General features: G+C 39.2%; 1 protein-coding gene across 1 annotated transcript; it reads right to left on the reverse strand.

Annotated features, from left to right (window-relative positions):
- Nucleotides 1-11026: 11026 nt before the first annotated feature.
- Nucleotides 11027-11443, reverse strand: LOC142178119 (uncharacterized). Its single transcript, XM_075247450.1, has one exon. The coding sequence runs from the start codon at nucleotides 11441-11443 to the stop codon at nucleotides 11027-11029; it is 417 nt and encodes a 138-aa protein (XP_075103551.1).
- Nucleotides 11444-15426: the final 3983 nt, after the last annotated feature.

The following is a 15426-nucleotide window of genomic DNA, read 5'->3' on the forward strand; positions in this document are numbered from 1 at the left end:
CTAAAAAGAAGTGAAGTTCACCGCATGGCACTCTAGTATCCTCATGTTGTGCAATCTGTCTCTGCACCGATCAATAATATTTTGGGGTCCCCATGTTGCTCACCTCCGAAAGCAGGAGGATGAAGCCTATTCCATCTGTCTAGTAGCCTGTGCGGATCACCTACCACAGCTGGTATGGGCTCCGGTGTAGCTGATGCAACTAGCTGAGCTCTGCCCACGGGTAGTGCACCCTGGGTCTAGTAAACAGCAGCTGCTTGCCTATGAACCAGCGCAGTAGGGGTCTGTGCTCCCCCTCCCGCCTGAGATATGGTTGGGTCTGCCGGAAATAAATCGCCTTAGTCATAGTATCCATGAACCATAGCATACGGCCCATGACCTCCTGGAATCCTGGTGCGGACGTGAAATCCACCAGAGCTGGCTCTGCTACGGGGACCTCACCTTGCTCCTCGATGATAGGATCCTCTACTGGATCCACTGGTGGCATAACTGGAATAACTCTGGGACGTCCTCATCCGCTAACACAGGCTGGAGCCCTCCCTCGACCTATAACAACAGAGGGAGCAGCTTTTCCCTGGTCTGGAACCTCCTTAGAGTGCGTTCTCACCATTTGTGAGAGAGTACGGGTAAGATACTAAGTATTACATCAACTGCACAATAGAAGATGAAGAAAGGTAGTTTCCTAACACCCTATAACCTCTCGAAGATAAGTACAGAGGTCTCCGTACCGATCCCCAAGACTCTATTAGGCCATGCTCATAACTTGTGAGATCTACGTGAACCTAGTGCTCTGATACCACATTGTCACGACCTAATTTCACCTATATGTTGTGATGGCGCCCAACATCACTGTTAGACAAACCAACTAGTGGATGAAACATCTATTTTCTCTTTTAATAAATTTCTGAATAATAAAGCTTTCCTTAATTGCAAGATTTAAGAAAAACAGAAAGTCTAAATAAAACCAAAATAATAATTTTCCACCCAAAATTCTACTAAAGTGCGTGCCAAGATCTGGTGTCACAAGTGTATGAGCATCTAGTAGATTATACAAAATCCAAAATACTGTCGACAAGATGAAGGAAATGGGGAGAGGACGTACATGTCATAGCAATTTAACCAAATAAAGGGAAATAAGGGAGGGGATGTACATGTCATAGCAAACTAAACAAATAAAGGAAGATAAGGGAAAGGGATGTATATGTCATAGCAAATTAAACAATTAAAGGAAGATAAGGGAAGGGATGTACACGTCATCAAATATATCCGTCAATCCACATAAGTCAACTTCGTTATAGTAAGAGCCTAAGTGTAAATCCCTAGCAGAGTCGCCATGCCGTCGCGACCTGTTTTCTCACAAAAGCGGGCTTCTACGTGTAACATTTAAAGGTGCGTTAGGGCACCTATTTGCAAATAACTCTGATTTGACTAGTTTGTGCCACCAAAAATCGGGCAAGGGCTCAAGTTACCTCAAAGAGAAGGTGTTAAGCACTCTTCGAGATCCACAACTGTGGGTCCCGATCGAAGTTTACACTATGCGGATTATTAGATTACAATTATCCTAAGCGATCATATAAGTGAAGGAAGACATGAAATTCAAAGGTTCTGTTATGAACACGTGCAAAAACAATCAGGCAATAATTAGATTATATCAATACAAGTCATTAGAGGTTACAAGGTACAACTATTCTATATTTCATGAATAAGTGTGAACAGCAAACATATAAAAAAGGGGGGGTCGTAAGTGTTTTAGCCTAAAGGATCACCCCGTGCAACATAAATAATACTTCGCAACTCCCTTAAGGTAGGGGTTGCTCATATTATTCAGCGGGCATAGACTATCATCTCTTGCTACCCGATTACTATGTTAAAGTTGTTTACTTAAAGGCGCTCTAATTCAATTCTAAGTCGTGTCTTATGTGTGCACTAACCGTCCCATGCCTATGGTCCAGGAGGCTTTGGACCTACTATTAGGTGGTTCTAGACTCTACTTAGGATACTCAAAAGTGATAAAACTAACGCACGTTTAAAACATGTAGGACTAAACATAATCAACACATAAAGGCTCAAGTTTGCCTCCTCATATAGACACAGATGCACGCAGGCAGTTATGAACTTATGCTAAAGACGTTCAGATCATTAGGAAAGCAACAGTATATAGGCAGGCTCGGAGTCAAGGTATATTAAATTGTTCAATACCTATAGGCATGATTTCTATGTGATTGAACGATTCAACAATTGACAAGTCCTATAGGCAGTATTTCTAGGCAGATCGTCTTGACAAAGCGATTGATTTTAACATATAATTCTGTTAAAGATCCTATAGGCATGATTTCAAGGCGTGACATCACCCTACAGACATGATCTCTACACGATCTGCGTCTAGGCAGTAAGGCCATTGAAAACGTAGAATTACTCATTTTTGTCCCTATAGGCATGTTTTTAGGCGAACTATGTAATAAGAAGAGAACAATAGCAATAACAGTTTTTAATTAATCAATTCGAGATCCTATAGACATGGTATCTAGATGAGTCACGTGATTGAAAGAAGTACGTTAAAGCATTCATTTCCAGTCATTGCATTGAGTTCCTATAGGCATGATATCTAAGCGCAACAAGTCCAATTTCAGACATTATAGGCATAGTTACTAATTTCAGACCTTGTAAGTTAAGGAATTATATTAACCCTAGGTCATGCTTTCTAAATGAATAGATGAGTTAATCACCACATTGTGCAGATAATTCCCAAAGGTGGGACACGAAAAGCAAATAAACAATTAGAGCCTTATAGATATGCTTTCTACCCATTCATGCGCAGATAGAGTATCCCAGCCCCCCAGCTTTCACTAATCCCCAACTGTTGTTTATTACAACTTATTACAGGCACAAGTAAAAGAATACATGCTTTGAATATGACCAAATTACAAGCTGAAAAAAAATATAGGCCGAATGAAAATAGCCCAGTGATACTCCTCGGTCTTCAGCAACCCCATTCTTTGCACAAACAGCAGACTCAAATCCCAGGCTCACCCAAGGCATTGGAGTGTGCCAGTTACAAGGTGCAACTCCAACAACACACATGGATCAAAACCAGGCCCAAATGGATGACTTACTTATCTAGCCGGATGCCAAACTTAACCATACAAGTAAGAAACTACACACTGGATTACCTAGACAACCTTTTGAAGTCTACACACTGAATTCTCAAAGTTGTATCTAACAGCAATTTTCACTAAAGCATATTGACAAGTTCATGGGGCATGCATAAGGCAGGATCATGCTTGCATTCATTGAGAACAAAGTTAAGGTGACAAGATTGACCATTAGGAGATAGAATACTATTTCAAGTAAAGTTTCAAAGCAAACATGGTCCATAATTAGCATAAGCAACTTAGTCATGAGATTTTAAACATGAAAGTCTAATAAAATCATGGACAGAAAGCCAACAGAGTATAGTCCTCACATAAGGATGTTTAAGATGAGAAACTAATGAAAATAGAATAACCAACCAAGTTGGTGGACATGGTCTACAAACAAACCTTAATTTGAACATGCTAAGTACCAGTCAGAGCACAAAAGGGTTAAGCAGCATCAGAACGTAGTAGGCATGGATACATCAAAAACTAGACTATCAGATTACACATAAGAGAAAATTTGGATGTTGCACTTTCACCTTGTAAACCACGGATAGTACTAGACAGCGAGGGATTAAGTCAGGCAGAGAACACACCTTAAAGTTCACAATTAGCAGGGCAATACGTTTGGCAAAAACATGGCTAAGAACTAGCTCTAGTAGGGTATTAAGTACACATGAATGATCCAACAGGAATTAGAACACATGAGTTGATTTATCACAATGATACAAAACAAGAAAGGGAGATAAACTCAGGATGAGTGGCAGGTACAAACATTCAAGCACACAAAACAGATTAGGCTGGGCATGCTTAAGGTAGTGAGAATCATCCATGCTGAGCACATACAGTAGGCATACATCAAAGCCAGAAGTTGGACAAGTTCAAATACTAGAAACGTTCTGAGTCATAAAATAACAGGGTTAACATAGTAACATATAGATTCACAAAGTTTAAGTGACATAGATGTGCAAAACATGAACACAACGAGAGGTAATGAAATTGACAGATCCAAAGACACTTACCAATTGGAAATTAAAAATGGGTAAACAAGAAGAATAGTTCCAACAATACTTCAATCGTTGACAGCAGAAAGAGCAGCAGAACCCAAAACTCAGTGCTTCAGAGTTCCCAAGGGTTTCAGATGAACCTCGGATAGTGCTCGCACTAAGAAGGTCAGTTAATCGAAATCTGGTGGCCTTGGCTTTTAGCTGGACAAGAGCCAAGAGTACAGAAAGTATAGAAGAATCAGAGTAGTGGTAACAGTAGTTATGTAATGAATCATTGAGACATCAAAGGGGAACGGGAAAGGGGGTTTATATAGTAGCAAAATTAAATACATAAACAAGGAAAACAATCAATTAAACATAAAAATGGAAAGAATAACATGTGAAATCGATTCACAATCAATTTGAGAGAAATCAGGCGAACCCTAGTTCAAGACAGAGAACAAAAATAGTAAACGATCTCACTGAATCGGACCCATATGGCCTGTTAGTGAGTGTATCAGGTCAGAAACATGAAGATAGTACAGAATCGGAGTTGAACGAACAACCAATGACTCAGCTTCCATAAATAATCGAGTATCAAATACTATAACATTGAGGAAATGGTAAGAACCATCGTGTGAGAAAAAAAAGAAAAGGGGATATGGAAGATTTTCCATGTGATATCGGATTAGGGTTGGGGTTTGAATTAGGGCGGCTAGGGTTTTTTAGACTAATGAGAGAGAATGAGAGAATTTAGGGGCGGATGACTCAAGAAAATGGGCGTTAGGGTTTGGGCAAGTGTAATTAAAAATGGGAGAATAGTTATGGGCGATTGATCATTTGAGATCAACGATCAAGACTAGAGGAGAAGCGGGGAGGGTCAAATGAATGGATCGCGTCCGGGTTGGGTTAATGGGGTCATTTGGTTTGGGCCGCGAAAGGTGAAAATGGAGTGGGCTAGTTGTTTGGGCCTGATTTTGGTCCTAAAATTAGCCCTATATTGGGGTAAGAATTAAATACATGAAAAGTGTTTAAAATAATTTATAAAAAGTAATTTATAAATAATAAATATATGCCTTATGCAGTAAAATGATTGAAAATAATAGCTTAACATAATAAAATATAAAAATGCTATTTTGGTGTAAATAATGTAATTATGTATAGAATATAGGCTATTATTGCAAAATTACGTAAACAGCTCAAAGATACAGATGTAATTATATTAAATAAAGTAAAAATGTTATAAAATAGGTATGTGAGAATAAATAATATATTTGGATGATTAGGTCATCACAAAATAATTTGAAAGGATAGTTAAATAAATATCTGAAAAATTTAAATGCAAGAAAATTAATTTTAAAGTCTTAAAAATTATGAAACATTACCTAAAGTACTTATTTGACTCTTGTAAATTGGTGATAATGCAGGAATGATATTTTAAAAGTATATAGGATATTTATAAAAATATGATAGCAAAATTGGGTATCAACACCCCTTACATCTACTTCAACACCCTCACTCTCCTTTTCTTTTCCTTTTTCATTTTGACCACCAATTTCCCAAACTCAGCAGTTTCTACACCTGCAATAAAACCAACCAACACCAACCTATTTTCAAGATTCTCAGTAATTTCATAAGCAACATCAGAAGATTTAAACCCAAAAGTTACCTGTTCAGTTTCAGAAGAAACTGGTCCTTCCCCCTCAGTCACCGACTTGAAGGACTCATCAGATTTTTTAGGTGTTCTTCTGCTTGACTAGCTTGTAGCATCTCACTCAGTTTCTTAGCATGTTCTCTACTTGCCATTATTTTGCGTGCAAGCATCTTGACATATTTTTTCTTGGGGGTTTGGGTGGTTGAAGGTTCTTTAGGTGGTGAATAATGACTTTCAATACTTTTGGGGTTTTCAAGTGTGTTTGCCATTTGATTAGTGTAGGAGGGTTGAGAGAAAATTGAGAGAACTTGATGTTTTGATCTGTCAAAGCTTTGGATTAAAAAAGAGTGTTAAATCGAATCAATTTAAAGAGGGAAGAGATAGAGTGTATAATGGAAGCTTTTGGAGGTTAGAAGTCTAATCATCTTGGGAGTGTCAGTTTGAAGAGACGTTGGACTCTTCCCCTAAACCCACAGCAATTATGGCGCGTGAGTTTTGGGGTAAAACTGATTCATTCGTAACTGATTGGTTCAAAAGAAGTTTGGGATAAAGTGGGACTCCTTTTCAAATCGTTATTCATATGCAGTTATTTCAAACGGAGTGTAGAGTACATACCTTATAAGCTCGATGAACCAAGTTCTTCACTGAAAAATCTCTTGTGTAAGACTGATTTTTTTCAAGAAATTTAGAATAATATCATTAGACATCAATGAGATATTTTAGAATTGGCACAAGAGTATACTAATAAAAGTATGATACTGAGCAATACCTAATCTAATTATTTATAAAATTCACAAATTATCTAACTAATCATCGAGTTAGAACGGGCTTCTTTTAGGTGATCTTAATCATCCTTAATTCTAATATGCTCCTTTAAACATGATCTCTACTCAAACTTTTATGAAGATGTCAGCTATTTTCTTATCAGTAGCACAAAATTCCATAGTTATCAAACCCTTCTCAAAATTATCCCTCAGGAAATGATGCCTAACATCTATGTGCTTAGTTATTTTGTGATGGATCGGGTTCTTGGTCATAGTGATTGCACTAGTATTGTCACAAAATATAGGAATACATCTTACATCAATTCCAAAGTTCGTTAATTGATGTTTGATCTACAACAATTAAGCACAACATGAAGCAACACCTACATACTCAGCTTCAATAGTAGATAAAGCCACATAATTTTACTTTTTGGTGACCCAAGATACAAGACATGAGCCAAGAAAATGTTCCATACCTGAAGTACTCTTTCTATCCACAAGAAAACCTGCATAATCAGCATCAGCATATCCTCCTAAATCAAAATTACTACCTTCTCGATACCATAGGCAAAGATCAGTTGTGCCTTTTAAGTATCTCAAGATCCTCTTGACTGACTTCAAGTGAGACTCCTTTGGATTTGCTTGAAATATAGCACAAAGGCCGACACTAAAAACAATGTCAGGTCTACTAGCAGTGAGATATAACAAAGAGCCAATCATTCGCATATACATCTTCTGATCAACAGATGAACCAGGTTCATCCAAGTCCAATTTCGTGGCTGCTGCTATAGGAATGTCAAATTCTTTGGAATCTTCTATTTTAAATCTTTTGAGCAACTCTTTCACATACTTTTGCTGATGGATCATAGTTCTATCTGAATTTTGTTTGATTTGTAAGCCTAAAAAGAAATTAAGCTCACCCATCATATTCATTTCAAATTCACTCCCCATTAGCTCAGCAAACTCTTTACTTAATATATTAGTTATTCCTCTAAAGATTATATCATCAACATATATCTGAACAACCAGAAAACCTTTACCTTTTTCTTTCAAGAATAAGTTATTGTCAATTTTACCTCTCTTATAGCCATGCTCAAGCAAGAATTTGTACAGTCTTTCATACCATGCTCTTGGAGCCTGCTTGAGCCCATAAAGTATCTAGTCACACTTGTACACATGCTCAGGGCATTCCTTGCTTTCAAAGCCATGAGGTTGTTTGACATACACTTCTTCTTTTAGATAGCCATTGAGGAAGGTACTCTTGACATCCATCTAATGGAGAGTGAATTCCATGTAAGCAGCCAAGGATATAAGGAGTCTAATTGCTTTAAATCTTGCAACTTGAGCAAAATTCTCATCATAGTCTATGCTCTCCTCTTGACTATATTCTTGAACCACCAATCATGCCTTGTTCCTTGTAACTATTCCTTCTTCATCAAGTTTATTTCTGAAGACCCATTTAGTGTCAATCATTGTTTTGTCCTTAGGTCTTGGTACCAGATGCCAAACTTGACTTCTATGAAATTGGTTGAGTTCATATTGCATTGCATTCAGCCAATCTGTATTCTGCAAAGCCTCAGAAATATTGTTAGGTTCAATAAGAGATAATAAAGCATCAAAACCACAGACATTCTTTAAAGAAGATCTGGCTTTGATTCTAGAGGTTGGATTAGTGATTATATTCCCATTGGGATGAGAACTTTGATACTTGTAAGGTTTTACAACCAACTAGTTTTCTCTAGATGTTCCTTCATTGTTTTGTTGCTGAGGAACAGGTTCATGGACAGGAACCCTCGAGGTTTGAGGATTAGTTCCTCTCTGGTCATTTCCCATTGTCAGGTTGCCCTAGGTGGAAGGACTTGGTCCATCACTTTTTCCTTCTTGTGAAGAAGCTTCAGATTGGACTGTTGTTTCAGTATTTGAACTTCTTACCAGCCCAATCTCTTCATCATCTTGTTCATATCTCTCGAAAGAATGTTAGTTTCATCAAAAACAACATGTACACTTTTTTTCTACACACACGGTAATTTTGTTGTATATCTTATATGCTTTACTATGTAAAGAATATCCCAAGAATACTCCCACATCACTTCTGGGATCAAACTTTCCTAGGGAGTCTTTTCCACTATTGTGCACAAAGCACTTGCATCCAAATGCCCTAAGATGGGATATATTTGGCTTTCTCCCTTTAAGTAACTCATAGGGGGTCTTCTCAACAGGAGGTCTAGTCATGCATCTATTTATGATGTAGCATGCAGTGTTCATAGCTTCTGCCCAGAAGCTATGAGGTAACTTACTAGCAAGTAACATCGTCCGACCCATTTCCTCCAAAGTCCTATTTTTGCTTTCAACTACTCCATTTTATTGTGGATTTCTAGGAGCAGAAAAATTATGATCGATGTCATGATCATCATAAAATTCAGAAAATTTAGCATTCTCAAACTCAGTACCATGATCAGACCAAATTGATGCAAGTTGATTACCTAGTTGTTTCTGAGTTTTTCTAACGAATGAGATGAACATGTCAAATGCTTCATCGATAGATTTTAAAAATAGTGTCCAAGTTAACCTAGAGTAATCATCAACAAGCACCATAACATATATCTTACCACCTCTACTCATTATCCTCATTGGTCCACATAGATCCATATGGACCAGTTCCATCGTCCTGGTAGTATTCACCATTTTCTTACTTTTGAAAGAGTATCTTACCTTCTTCCCCCTTGCAAAAGCCTCATAAACTTTGTGTTCCTTGAACACCAAGTCCTTGGAGACTAGTTTGTTGAGTTGACTTAGACTTGCATACCCAAGTCTCTTATGCCAAAGGAGGGAATCAGTGTGCATGACACTCAAGCAGGTGAATTCATTATCTAAGAGTGTAGATAGATCCACCATATATATGTTATTCACTCTTTTTCCCTGCAAAACTATTTTGTTAGTGGTAAGATTAATCACAAAGTATTTTGTAGAGTTGAAATCTACCATGTTTCCTCTATCACAAAGTTGTGATATGCTTATTAGGCCGTATTTTAGTCCATCTATCAGGTAGACATTCTCAATTATGTGAGAATCAGATTTGCCTACCTTCCAAACTCCAATGATCTCACCTTTCATTCCATTTCCAAAGGAGACATTACCTCCTTTAAAGGCCGCGAGTGAAAGAAACAGGTTCTTATTTTCTGCCATGTGCTTTGAGAAACCACTATCCATATATCATATTTGGCTGCTCTCCTTCACTTGGACCTACAAAAGGAAATCAGGGGTTAGTCTTACGAACCCAAACAAGTTTGGGTATCTTTCTATAGGCAAAAGGATAAACTTGGCAACCTACTTTTCCCTAGAACAAATTTTTTGTTCCTTAGACTTGCTTTTTCTTTAGCAAAACATTCACTCTTACAGTGACCAATATTACCACAGTGAGTGCAAATTTTATTCTCAGGGAGTATGAGGTACTTGCTTTTGGGATCCCATTTAGGTGCAGAGTTCCCAAAGCCAAGTCCCCTGCTATTGCTACTATGGTGTTCTTGTAGCCATGAAAGTGCATCAGAGGACCTGTTCCATTTACATGTTCTATCTAGCTCATGCTTAACCTTAGTCAAGTCCTCTTTCAAAACTCTTACATGTTCATCCCCTTTATATAACTCATCTTTTACCTTTCCTAAATCTTCTTCAAGGTGAGTGGTGTGTCACTAGGTATTTCATTACCATTTCCTAACTTCATTTTCAGATTTTCAGATCTATGTTCTAAAATAGTTGAATTAAGTGCATGAACCTGTTTCTTCAAAACAGAATTTCAGATTCAGTTTCACAAGCCTTAAGTTCTAGGTTTTTGCACTTTGCTTTCAAAATGATACACTCCTTTGATAATTATTCCTTTTCATTATTCACATCTCCAGACTCATTAATTAACTCTAGTAGTAATTCAGATAATTGTTTTAGACAAAAATTTGATCTTATCGTTTAATTGAAGGACACTTACTTCGGATTCTTCATCAGATTCTCCAATAGCCATTAGAGCTCATTCATCATCATCATCATCCGAATCCTTATCTGAGCTATCTTCCCAAGCAGCGACCATTGCTTTGGTTGATCCTTTGTTGTTGCTTTTCTTGGGATGTACCTGTTTCCTTTCCTGTTTCTTCGTTCAGCTATTTCCTTTTTCCATTCAATCTCCCACAAAGGACAGTTCTTGCTCATATGATTAGACTTTCCATATTTATAGTACCCATCATTTATCTGCTTCTCTGGAGCTTTGCAGTTGCTATAGCTTCCACTTCTTGAAGAACTCTTTCCTCTCCTTAGGTACTTCTTGAAGTCTTTGGTGATCATTCTCATTTCATCATCTTCTAGATCACAACCTTCAGTGATTCTGAGTGCCAGACTCCTTTCCTTCTTAGGTACATCCATCTTCATATTTCGTCTCCTAAGTTTATAAGCTTTGAGATTTCCAATCAACTCATCTAGGAGAAGTATGACAATGTTCTTTGACTCCTAAATGGTAGTGATATTGCTTTCCCATGTGGCTGGTAAGACCCTAGTTAGGATTTTCTCAACTCTTTCTTCTTCTGATATAATCCTTCCAAGAGACTTTAATTCATTTGGCAGGGTAGTGAACCTTGTGTACATATTCTGAATGGTTTCTCCATCCCTCATGGCAAAATTCTCACAGTGTGAAAGCAGCAAGGTTCCTCTTGATCTATTCACTTCAGTTGTTCCTTCATGGGTCACTTGTAGTGTGTCATATATTTGCTTGGCAGTGGAGTAGCCTTGGATTCTTCTGTACTTATCAGGACCAAGTCCACAGACAAACCATTTCTTGGTTTTAGCATTTTTCTCCCACTTCTTCAAATCCTCGGCATTGCAGTTAGCTCTTGTCTTTGGAACATCCTCACCTTTAACATTCTTCATCAGTGTTCATAGTGGTCCATCAGTGACTATATCCCATAGCTCATAATCTTCAGCCTGCAAGTGATCTCTCATTCTTGTTTTCCACCATGAGTAGTACTGGCCATTGAAGAGTAGTGGCCTTGCAGTGGATTGTGCTTTCCAATTTTCAGGTAGTGCACTCATTTTGCTCTTTTCCTAAGGTGTTAGCCTCTTTAAGGATAACCCACTTTGATACCAATTGATATTTTATACTTCAATGCCACACAAGAGGGGGGTGATTTATGTGATATCTAATTTTCGCGTGCACTAGCTTATAGAAGGACCTGGTTCTTCCATGCGTTCCTTAATCTACTATTGTGGAATAAGTAAAGAGCAAAAGTATTTTTATGTGGAAAACATCCTACTCAAAAGGTGAAAAAACCACGACCTACTTCCCAGTCGGATGTTTTCCAACACTTCACTGCAACTCTGAGCCAAACAACAATGTTTACAAACCTCTTGTAAACCTAATGATTAAACTCTAACCCTTGTAGCAAAAAGCCACAAGCTGTTGCGACTGCTTCAAGGTAACTCTAACTTGAATAATACAACACAAGTACCTAGTACAAATGCTTCTAAGAAAAGTTGAAAGTACAACTCAAAAGCTCCTACTACAATTGAACTAGAATAAAAGATAGACACATGAAACTGGTTCTTCAATCTGGTTCATGTAGCTTCAGGTTCGCACTCTTGAAAGTCACAGGAATTGTTCATAAAATGCTTTGCTATTTTGCTCTCACTTCTTACTTAACTTCAGTGTGTGTGTGTTTCTAGTAAAAGAGAATAGAACTGATATTTATAGAGTTAGTAGAACAAAGATTAACTAGAGGTCTAATGCTTTACTCTTCCTTGGTGGAAAAGTTCTAGTTATCTTCAACTTTTAACTCTTTCCTTATCTTGGATAGAGTTCTCTTCAAGTAAGGAGTCCTGCTCCTTATCAAATATGCAATCTTTGCGTTCATGGATTATGATAAATAACCACTTATACTTATCCTTTGCACGTACATGCCGTTTTCTTGAATTTGACTATGACATGTGTACACTGTCCATGGACCTGGTTCATGCATGTGTTCCTTTGTCAATCATAAAAACCAAAACCGCTCAGGTCAACATAATTGACGATGCCTCAAAGTCTAAAGTACGATCTGGAGATACTGCTCAAGCTCCTTTCGACTGCGGGAGTAAACCAAAATATTATCAATGAAGATAATCACAAAGGAATCCAGATAGGGCATGAACACCTGGTTCATCAAATCCATAAAGGTTGTTGGGGCATTAGCCAAGCAAAATGACATCACCAAAAACTCGTAGTGACCATACCGAGTTCGAAAAGCTGTCTTAAGGATATCTGATGCCCTAATCTTCACCTGGTGATAGCCAGATCTCAAATCAATCTTCAAAAACACCTTGGCGCCCTAAACCTGGTCAAATAAGTCATCAATCCTTGGAAACATATACTTGTTCTTGATAGTGACCTTGTTTAACTACCGATAATCTATGCACATCCTCATCAATCTGTCCTTCTTCTTCACAAACAACTACGGCGCACCCTAAGGCGAGACACTAGGTCTAATGAATCCTTTTTCAAGCAAATCCTGCAGCTGCTCTTTCAAAACTTTCAACTCAACTGGGGCCATATGGTATGGTGGAATAAAAATTGGTTGAGTGCCTAGAACCAAGTTAATGCTGATGCTGATATCTCTGTCGGTTCCCATCCCCAGAAAATCTATAGGAAACACCTCTGGGAACTCACACACAACTGGCATCGAATCCATGGAAGGAACCTCCGTACTAGAATTATGGATATAGGCCAAATACGCGAGATACCCTTTCTCGATCATACGTCGAGCCTTCACATAAGAAATGACCCTACTAGTGGAATTACATCTTCACGGAGAATTCAATTTCACCGGGTCCATGTCGGTTTTGCTTTTTTGGGAATCATTGCTAGGATCGAGGAATGAAGGGAGAGGAATTAGAATAGAAAGAAAATGCGGTATCTCTTGGAATTGGAGCGAATCCAGATGAAATTTACCAAGTCAAAGCAAGGGGTTGAAAAAGCACCATAAGGGACGGGAACGACGTCCTGACTAAACAAGTACCTGGATGTTTTCTTGTCCCTCGAGAGAATAAAGTTCTTCCATACCAACTTAGCTGCCCGGCGCCGTTCATCCCTGTAGTAATCGAATGAATTGAGTCGTCAACTTCGCTCTATCTGTCGGTGCTCTAGCTGTCCGAAAGCCGACCCAGTGACACACCAACCACGCCCCTTCTCTTTCTCCGATCATAAAGCCCCCTGATCCCTTTATTTGTCTTTCATCCCCCCTGAATAAGTAAGACCCCTCTTCGTTACAACAAAAGATCAAGATGCCAAGAGATGGGGGAATTCTTACTATCCATGGAGATGCTGATAGGGAGACAGCAACCAGGAGTCCCTCTCCTCTCCAATCGGGGCAACCTTGACATAGCTAACGTCAATGTCTAGGCGTGACAATCCAAAATAGCATGATACGGTGACAGCCAATCCAACCCCAAGATTACATCAAAAATTACCATATCAAGTAATAGAAGGTCAACCCTTGTCTTATAGCTCCCGATGGTGACCAAACAAGCACCATAGACCTGGTCGACCACAATAGAATCCCCAACAGGCGTAGATACATAAACATGAACATTCAAAGAATCATGAGATATATCCAAATATAAAGTAAAATAGGATGACACATACGAATAAGTTGAGCCCAGATAAAATATAACTGATGTATCTCTATGGAAAATCTGAACAATACCTCTGAAGACCACATCAAATGACTCTGCCTCAGTTCTAGCTGGGAATGCATAGCAATGGGGTTTAGCCCGACCAATCCGACCTCCGCCTCTAAGGAGACCTTTAACTGGCTGGCCTCCACCTCTAACGGCCTGACCACCACCTCGGGCTGCCTGACCCCCGCCTTTAGCTGGCTGAGTGGGTGGTGGAGCAACCGGTGCCAGAATCATTGCACGAGTACCCTGATGTGGTCTGCTGCTCCTCAACCTAGGACAGTACCTCCTGATATGACCGGTGTTGCCGCACTCGAAGTAACCTTGCGACTGGCATAACTGCTGAGTCTGAGACGATCCTTGATGACTCGAATGACCACTGTAGTAACTCTGTAGTGGTGGTGCACTAATAGAAGTTGAAGGTGTGCTGAATAATGGTTGCTGAGGATGAGACCCATATGCACCGTGACCACCTAAAGAAGCATGAGATACCTGCAGTGCTGACTGAACCGGTGTGGTAGGATGGCCTCTGCCAAATGAACCCCTGCCTCCAAACTAGGAACCACTGAACCCACCAAAATGAACAAGGCCTCTTCTCAGATACTACCTCTCTACCCTGACCACAAATCCTCTTGATCCGCCTAGCAATCTCTACAATCCGTCTGAAGAAAATATCATCCTCAGTCTCTCTGGCCATTTGCAAACCTGATACCATAAGTAAGGCCATCAATAAATCTCTACACTCTCTCCCTCTTAATAAGGATAAGGATAGCTTCATGCGTGACAGGTCTACAAATCTGGTCTCGTACTGGGTGACGGTCATGCCACCCTGCTGTAGGCACTCAAACTGGCTACATAGATCCTCTCTCTGAGTAAAAGGAATGAACTTCTCCAAGAACAGTTGCGAGAATTGGTCCAAAGTAAGAGAAGGTGAACCTACTCGTCTACCCGGGACATACTCCTGCCACCATCTCTGGGCAGAACCGGTCATCTAAAACACTGTGAAGTCAACTCCATTGGACTCCACTATACCCATGTTGCCTAATACCTCATGGTAACGGTCTAAGATATCATATGGGTCCTCAGAATGTGTACCACCAAAATAAATAGCAAATAGCTTGGTGAACCTGTCCAACCTCTTCAACCCCTCTGTCAACATAGCGGTCCCTCCCCAGACTGTGTATGAGTAATAGGCTGACCTACTC

The sequence above is a fragment of the Nicotiana tabacum genome, chromosome 24, assembly GCF_000715075.1.
Source record: "Nicotiana tabacum cultivar K326 chromosome 24, ASM71507v2, whole genome shotgun sequence".
NCBI classification, from domain to species: Eukaryota; Viridiplantae; Streptophyta; class Magnoliopsida; order Solanales; family Solanaceae; genus Nicotiana; species Nicotiana tabacum.

What these genes read in the sequence shown, in the direction of transcription:
- LOC142178119 (XM_075247450.1), bottom strand. Translation starts at nt 11,443, where the DNA reads ATGAAGAATGTTAAAGGTGAGGATGTTCCAAAGACAAGAGCTAACTGC.